Consider the following 9,387-nt stretch of genomic DNA (forward strand, 5'->3'; position numbering starts at 1 on the left):
GCAATACATTGAGTAAGTAAAAAATTAAACATAATTAAAATAGCTGTCGATTGTTTGAGAACAAAGCTCTGCCTGTATTTCAGGTTTCCCAAACACCCCTCGCACTATTATTCTCTATGAAAATCCGCGATGTCCTACCATGGCGCTAGAAGACCCTTTCTAGCTCCATGGTCCTACCATGACCCGTAATTATAACGAGGCAATTTAAGTGTCAGACACGGTAAGAATTACTCTGATTGATATACCAGCCTGAGCTGTAATGTAATATGCCATAGTTTACAATACAAAGTCTTGAAATCACCTGGATACAATCTGTTTCTAGGGAGACAAGGGTTTTAGATATTCCTATTGCGACATGTATAAAGACGGTCATTTTGTGAGCGAAAAATGGTTGAAATTTTGAAATCGAGACTGTTTTTCTGGCTGGCTAATTTGTTGACATATAGTGGAATGGACTGATGTCAAAAGCTCACATGAAAAACAATCACAAATGTCTTGAGTTTTTAAAAAAAGAACAGTTTACCGTGGTACACATAGTCATTGAAAGTAAACAGTGTTGCTAGACGTTTGGTGAACGTAAATCATTAACTAGAGTTATCGAGTGACGTCACTTATACGTCAAGACTTGCCAACTGACCTCACGCCACGGTTCATTACAGTAAAAGTCATTGAAACTGAAGTAAACACCGTAAACAGCGTTGCTAGACGTTTGGTGAACGTAAATCATTAACTAGAGTTATCGAGTGACGTCACTTATAAGTCAGGACTTGCCAACTGACCTCACGCCACGGTTCATTACAGTAAAAGTTACACCAACGTGACTCCAGGCAGCTGTACCTGTACCAAGTTCCGAGACACAGTTTACTGACTTGTTCATTTGAGATTATTATTTCTGAATATCTGGTAAGTCAAACTCCTAGTACATCGTATACGGTAGAACACCTAGTTAGAAAGTCCCAACAAAATGTATGATAGACAAAGACCGTAACTTTGACCGTAAACGCCATGGCAACACTCAAAATGCCAAACCAACAAAAAACAAAAAAACAATGAAAGCGACATTTCTGGAATTTCATACGTGTTGTGTTGGGTGTCTACCAGTTGAATTGTCATACGGCTCTTTCAGAAACATAGAATGTTCTCACATTTCAGGTTGTTACTTCCTTGTCCAATTTCCTTATCGATTTATGACTGTTAAGAAACTGCACGGGAGAGTTTTACAACCGCTATTGGATTATACAAACGGGAACGTTACTTCAGGGCATCTAATTTCTTGAGAACGGGCACATTTTCACGAAATAAAAGTCACGCATTATTTTTCAAAAATGGGGATTTTATAACTGAATCGGACTTACTAGTTTCAAGACACGTACATACATAAACGTACCAGTGCAATGACAGTACGTATTGACAAAAAAAATGAACACACCGCTCTGGGTGTCTTTATTATACCTTCATAATATTATTGTACACATATTAAAGCAAAACGCGGTATAATTTGAACTTTCGGTGTCATTTTTTAGGCGGGAATTTGAACATCGTATTATACAAATATGTTCGATTATTTTTGAGGGGTCGATTGTTTCTTATTAAGTCCACCGAAGTTGGTCTAGTATGTCTCAAATATTCAAATTAAAGCTAGTTGTATAACTAACATGTGTTAATATGCTCGCTGGTCGCACCTCCAAAAACAGGAGTGTCTATTAATCGTAATTGCTGCGACCGTACGGTATATTTTTATTTGTCATATGCCACCATGTACATAACACTACTGCGTCAACGTGACAAGTGTCATTAGGTATAAATAATATATCAATAACGACTGGAGAACCTTGACCGCTTTACCGTATAACGCGTGTGTGAATTTCAATTTATTTTAATTTATTGCTCGAATTTTTTACAAAATTCTAATTTCTATATATATTTGCGCATACCAAGTTTCGTGTTTGTTGCTCTGTTTGCTTGCGCATAACACGTACGTAAGACACGTAATCGACATCAATCATGTCAACATGTTGTAATCATGTTTTGCTTCACGATTTCGCTGAAAAAACTTTAGACACTTCTGGTTGTTGATAAAAACTTATGCTGATTATGCAAAGAGTGAGTGTATACAAACACTATACGGGTGTATAGGTTAAACATAACATCATAAAATAATTTGTTTTTATTTTAAGTTTGATCGCAAGGATTTATGATACGCACGTATATCTCGATAGTGTTTATTACGGGTCGCACCTGCGCGTAACAAGACCTATGAGCCCGCGTTGGTATACTGACTTCAGTTGTTATGACTCCAGGCATTGACGTGAGTTTCGTCACACGTGATAACTCTTTTAGTCATGCTGGCATTCTGTAATTATGTTCCAGTAACTTTTGTATATGCAGTTTGTCATTTCCCATTCTGGCTGGTGTCATTTATGGGTGTACACATTTGCTGATTTTTGCGAGAGTGTGACCGCACCCTTTCAATGTCGTTGAGTCACTAACAACGGCAGCGTGGTAAAAGTGACCGTAAAACTAATATCCTCGTGACACTTATGACTTTATAGCGTGCCATGCTCAACCAACGCCCAACATATGACTAATACGTTGTCCAATATACTAAAAAAATATATTTGAGTCTTCCGACCATTCACACATTTTTCGATTAATTCCATGCAGATGATTCAAACAACGTTTCTATGTATGTAACTAGTTAAAAGAGGGGGTGAGTTGTCAATATATATATATAAATTATAATAACTAACTAATCATATTTGACCATCGTGAAGTTTTAAAAGAAACAAAATGTGGAAAAGTCGGACAACGTCTAACCAATAACGTATATATACGTTCTATCAAAATGAATCACGTGATCACTGACATTGGCAGTGAAGCATAAAACACCAACACAACACTGGAAGTGTTCTCTACATTTTAGATCGAAAACCTCAACGCTGTCTAAAGCAATGCACAAGTACAGCAAACGAAATGCCCATTATTCAATATCATCAACTATTCATTTAAAGTTACAAATAGGAATGAAAACAGGATTAATGGCGAGTGGTGCCCGAAATGTTCAAGTTGTAATGGGATTGCCAGACGGCATTATGTGAACTCACACACTACATGTATACAGTTTATGCAAAAAAAGTAGAAACTACAGTATTCTTTGGTCTATGCATGGAAGGTACTAACGTTAGTACCTTCCATGGTTTATGATACATCGAATAGTTTCCTGATTACACCATATGCTTCTACAACATTAAATGTTTGCTATGTGTCACAGGGTTTACATAAACGTATTACACAAATTGAAAATGAAAGAACTTTTTATTGTTCTGAAAGTGACTGGTAGGAAGTGGTAGGGGCAATGTAAACGAATTGGCTGTTAACGACACTTCACATTAAGTACCAAGGGTGTCACGACGATTCACATTCTCAATGACGTCGTTATTTAAGCAAACACTGTGCAAATTTGTCAGAGAAATCCCAACTCTAACTTTATATGGCCACTGGCAGCAATACTTAGTAAGCTCCCGCGTGAAACTACGTCCGAGTGAATTCTGATTTTATATGGTGGCTGACATTCGTTAAAACCGTAAATGGTCGATAATTTTGAAAATTGTCAGGGTTTTTCTTTTTTCAGTAAACAATTGAAATGTATGGCCTTCAAATAAATGTTATCAAAATGTCAAACTTCACGGTGGCCTGACATGTAGGCGTGAGTGGAGCCCTCGCCAGTCGAGCAGACACCACTTGGCTTTTGTTTGGTTTGGACACAGGCCCTCTACAGGGATAGAGGGACTGTGGTTTGGAGCACCGCGTAAGGCGCAACTCACGCGATCGTGTCAGGCTAGATTCACCGATGCAATTTTGCATGCGAGTATCATTGTATGTACAAAATTGATGGCGTGTCATATATGTCAGGTGTGATTTTACGTTCAACTATCAACCAAGTATTGACAGAAAGGAATTGGCGCATATGTGTGTATAAGAAGGGTTCATCCGTGGTGTTGTACCCTACTGTGAATTCAGCCATGTGGTGGCGCTGTTCGGTAATCACAAAATGCAGCTACATGGAGTATTATCAAAAAATCAGATAACAATTAAAGTACTGATTTGTGTCTTCTCTTTACTTCATTAATGTAATGTTTTATTTCCAGAGAAACGGAAAAGACGAAGATGGAATCCGAAAAAACTCCAAAATGCATAAAATATATGTTGTTTTTACTCAATTTTATTTTTTGGGTGAGTTAGTACTTATATTTATTGACACATGTTGATATACGCATTGCAAAGTCCTCGTATATGATGTTGTATTCAGAGTTCAACGGAAATCTATAGATTAAAGCTTAGTTTATATTGAGTTGAGAGATAAAACTGATTGATCAATCCAAGTGTAAGCATTTACTGTGCAGTAGAGACTACAAGATCCATGTCCTTTTAACTATTTCCACTCTTGGTCACGTGATCTATTATTTACGTCATTCGATTATTTCTGTAAATCCACATTTGTCTCTTTATCTGTATACCTGTATTATGCCTGTATCTGTATTAGTGAACCGTTATACAAAGTACGCATGAATCTTGTAAATGGTGCAATTAGTACAAAGGGATCTTGTAGTACAATAATCTTGTAAACGCCACATTAGTACAAAGAAATCACTGAAGCATCGCACGTAGTATAAATGTTTGTTTAAAACGCACACTTAGTAAACATGCATCTTGTAAACGCCACACTCACTACCAAGAAATCGTGTAAATGCCACACTTACTAGCAAGAAATCTTGTAAACGCCACACCCACTATCAAGAAATCGTGTGAACGCCACACTGTACTACAACGGAATCTTGTAAACACCGCCCTTACTACAACGGAATCGTGAAAAGACCACACTAATGGAATGACGTAACTCGTTAAAAGATGCGCACGACTGTGGTGGTTACAATCACAACACACTTTAACTCGTGCGATTATTTGTATCTTCTGTTTGATTCACCCGCATAGTTATGTGGAATGGCCATGGTGGCACTGGGTGTGTGGATCTTATTGGATTTCCCGGCATACCTAGAAGTACTAGACAATGCGTTTTTACAGAGTGCGGTGTATCTTTTAATTGGTGTCGGAGCTGTTGTGACGGTAGTGGCTTTTCTCGGATGCTGTGGAGCAATAATGGAAAAAAAAGCAATGTTGATCATGGTGAGTTTAATATGAACGTAGTCTAGATTGTATACGGTGTGTGTGCTCGGTAAATAAATAAATAAATAAATAAATAAATAAATAAATAAATAAATAAATAAATAAATAAATAAATAAATAAATAAATAAATAAATAAATTGGGGTTTTATTGGAGACAAATAATCAATCGATACTTCAGCTGTGGAGTACCTCCTACTATAGTATAATATATGCTCTATTATTAAAATACAGTACACGTGTTTGGTCATGCTGATGTTGCTGGCTGAAATAGCATTGGCGGGAATGATATTTTACTTCGGCCTTTCCGACATCGAAGCTCACATTCTAGAGGCTGCAAACTCTACGCTCGTCATGTATGGAGAACAAAAGGCAGTGACGGATTCGTGGGATACAATTCAACGTTTGGTAAGTGAAAGTATTTTTACATTTGTAGTGTTTTACAATTCGTGTTGCTAAACGCACTGAGCGTCTTATCGAATCAATTGACGATGGTGAACTTATTCGTTTTATTTTAGGCATTTTCGAGATAATCCAGAAAATATAACTATGTTCCACATGTAAAAATGTTACAACTGCTAGCAGAAACATTCACAATACAAAAAGTATCGCAAATGTGGTCGGGAAAACAATTATATTAGACAGGTTATGATAATTTTTATATATCTTGTAAGGTACTTCCCTAATATAGTACCTTACATGATATATTAACTATCAATACTACTACTACTAGTACTACTGTCATGTGTGTAATCTTCATCATAATATTCAAATGTTCTTGTAGGGGAAGTGTTGTGGCATCAATGGACCTGATGATTACGAATACACGGCGTGGGCAAATGAACACATAGACCAGGGCTTCCCCGATAGCTGTTGTACGACAGAAAGCCTAGAATCCGCGAAATACATCAATCTAACCTTATGCCATGACGAAAACCCAGACTACTTCAATGGCGAGGTATTCTATATAATATATAAACAATTATTCACTAACGAACCACGCCCACTTCATTCGTGTTTTCAGGCTCGGTGAACGGTGAATCGTAATCGTGTAGGCTACGTGGTTTCATCGTGATATATTTTCAGTTATTTAGGGAAGTTCGAGCAAAATTGAAGGTCTTTTTTATCATGCTTTTCGTTGTTGATTCATGCCGTTTTTTCAAGAAACAAGTGCCCGAAATCTTTGCACTTGTTTGTATTATAGTAACAGTTTTATCGAAGTACGTTTCAAACTTGCTTGAACACCAAGCCCTAGCATATGATGGGACGAACTGTTCTGTTCTTTACACCATTTACATAAGATTGATAGTTAGAAGACAAAAAAATATATTAAAATAGAATGCATGATTTTAGATAAAACAATAAAATCTTTAAAATTATCGTGAAAGAATAAGGATTTATGCTAAATATTTCTAAGTTTGTCAATCTATGTTTTTGGAACTGAGCAATCTATGTTTTTTTGGAAAATTATTTGAGTCTATTTTATCTGAAAAAAAAATCAGAAAAAATATAGCAAAATTGGATCAAACTACAAAATACTAGTACATTCCATTCACTAATTATCGTCGAAATAATCAGCGATTTTAATTAATCGTGACTTCATTTCCTGCAGGGTTGTGTGACCGCACTGAAAGACTTTGTGACAAACAACGTATACATAGCTGCTGGCATCGCTGTTGGAGTGGCGGCACTACAGGTATACATGTGTACCTTGATATCAGTAATTAATCCAGCGTGTCTGATTATGTCATCAAATTGTAGGCTCGTTCGCAATCGGTCACGTGATCTATTATTAACGTCATTCCAAACATACAAACAAATGATCCAAATGAATACAACTTGTTCAGACTATCGCGATGTTGAAATCAAATGTTTACTAGCTATGCCACACAATGATGCAATTGTTCAGTCGCCGCTTATTGGGCGACAGGTTACGAACGAGGCTATAGATTGTATGACGTAGTCGGACAAACATTCCACGTGATAGCTAAACCCGCATGTCGTCTATTAGATTTGTTACTTTTGCTAATGATTCATCTGTTTTCTCGTTTATACCTGGCCTTAAAATTAACGAAATTACCAAAATAGAACGCAGTCTAATAGCAATATTATTGGGCATGTGAAAGCAAAGACTAATAGATGCAAATGAACACAATTCTTCCCGTGTCATATTTCATGTATATTTTAATATTTCAGTCTTCGCATGCATTCAACTGGCAACACAAGTCATTCTTTTTTTTTACGTTCATGTGGTCTGTTTATCCATTGTCTACACCTCCCGATAGGAAGAGTGGACGAGCACGACTTGGAGTAAAATACATTGTGTGTAGTTCAGAAACATTATGGTTGAAGTAATTGTGTTTAAAGGTGGGAGGTTCCCTTTTTACGAATGTCTGTTTGGTCAACACATTGCCCTCTATCTCAAAAGTTGCATACGATTGCGGACTTGTATGACACATCTTCATCATAAAGTAAATTATTCCTAATAATTTTTTTTTTATTTTCTCTGACTTTCTGTAGTTGATTGGTGTAATTGCTGGTTACTGTTTGTGCTGTGCCATTGAGTAAAGACAATCATCTCTACTAGTATCTGACTACACCACCCATTTTGTATTTTATGCTGTGACCCTCGTCCCTTCGAATGACGTAACTACTTGTATATGCAAATTAGATGACCTGGACGATTCACCAGTCCTGTAGTGTGCATTGATCACTTCACCTTGATAACTTTTCATTTATTTAATTCTTTGTGTAGACATCGATTTATGGTTTCGTTTTGTTTAATATTGCTCGCATTGTTATTTACAAATTAACTGTAAGTTGTAGTATCCTGAAAGCGAAGACTGAAGTATGAAATCTCCGTTCTTTGCTGATTATCGTGTATTTCCGATTCATAGCCATCAATGATGACAGTATTCAGTACTTTACAAATATCATTATGCGCTACAGGCTTGTAACCAATACTTACACATGATACATGTAACAATACACCAACAATATAAATAAATAACTGTTAGGTCATAAAACCCGCATTGATTCGCCGACTGGAGGTTGACCACGAAGCACAAATTACCTACAAATGACCCGTATTGGTTCCATTTTTCCTATATACAATATATATACAATTATATACAATTCGATAATATTTTTTTATTATATAATGAATCGCTTTATTACTATATTATATGGCCCAGCATAGTACTTAGTACACACTCTCTGTCGCAGATATGTATTCAGCTAACTTGACCATCTCTTCGTACGTCCCTTGATCACATTGGCGCCATATGTCAAGGGCTTTCAAAGATCAGACCACCAGAGGTTGTGTGTTGTAGGACTGCGTCGTTAAACTGAAAATAATACGTCGAACACATTCATTAGTACTATAGATGCATTAATTATTCTCTTAGTTTTATTTTAGCTTATGGGTAAAATCCGTGAACATATAAACACCAATAGAACTCGTTATTTCCCTGCCATAATCTCGAGCATAAACCTAGTGAATATCCAAATAGTGAAATTAAATGACAGTGGAAATATAAGGTTTTACAGTATGTTCCATTTTATAAGTACAGGTATAATTCCATTTTTTGCATTTTTATGGAATGGGCACCTTATTATTTTTGTAAATTATTGCTTATTTTGTCTTGACGGATTTCCTGTCGTGTTGGTTTTTCATTAGTCCACAAATTAATATCTCAGTGATTGTACTATATTCTTATTTGTTTTGTTTAATGAATAATTATATGTTATATTAAAATGATTGTGTCAGAGTTATTAAATACAACTGATATCTATATGAAGTTCGTAGTTGTCGATAATGCGTTTATTATCAATGAGGGTCGGCAAGGGGTATTTACGTAAGCTGTAACCAATTGTTTTTATTTTCGTAATAATGTAATTTAAATAAATAAAAAAAAACGTAAATTCGTAGACATAGGCAAGGTGTGAAATGTAATCAGCTATTTTATTCGTCTGTAATTTGTACAAAGATATTAATTTTTGTAAGCGTATAAAACATTTTCCAAATTAAACGTAGTAATTTCCAATTTTGATTCGTAAACTCAAATTATCAAAAATATTATAAAAACGTAAAATATAATTTAGGAATTTGCTTTATCTGTGAAGTGTAAAAAACTATTTTTTATATATTGTAAATGGAACTTTCATTTTATTTCCTGTAAAAACGTCAATGCCGTAATTATTTC

At 35.7% G+C, this 9,387-nt stretch overlaps 1 protein-coding gene across 1 annotated transcript; it reads left to right on the forward strand.

The window, feature by feature from the left end:
* Window positions 1–653: 653 nt before the first annotated feature.
* Window positions 654–9,112, forward strand: LOC100374095 (tetraspanin-18-like). The gene is made up of 7 exons (XM_002740587.4): window positions 654–903; window positions 4,149–4,233; window positions 4,993–5,184; window positions 5,417–5,590; window positions 5,967–6,140; window positions 6,795–6,878; window positions 7,703–9,112. Exons 2-7 carry the CDS (start codon window positions 4,168–4,170, stop codon window positions 7,748–7,750), a joined length of 738 nt encoding a protein of 245 aa, XP_002740633.2. The 5' UTR covers window positions 654–903; window positions 4,149–4,167; the 3' UTR covers window positions 7,751–9,112.
* Window positions 9,113–9,387: the final 275 nt, after the last annotated feature.

Source organism: Saccoglossus kowalevskii, chromosome 1 (genome assembly GCF_978046115.1).
Source record: "Saccoglossus kowalevskii chromosome 1, keSacKowa6.1, whole genome shotgun sequence".
NCBI lineage: Eukaryota > Metazoa > Hemichordata > Enteropneusta > Harrimaniidae > Saccoglossus > Saccoglossus kowalevskii.

Bases quoted from the DNA above. Each gene is read 5' to 3' on its own strand.
- LOC100374095 (XM_002740587.4), top strand. From the start codon at position 4,168: ATGGAATCCGAAAAAACTCCAAAATGCATAAAATATATGTTGTTTTTA. The intron at 5,185-5,416 runs GTGAGTTTAATA...ATTAAAATACAG, and splicing joins AAAAAGCAATGTTGATCATG to TACACGTGTTTGGTCATGCT. The intron at 6,141-6,794 runs GTATTCTATATA...CATTTCCTGCAG, and splicing joins CAGACTACTTCAATGGCGAG to GGTTGTGTGACCGCACTGAA.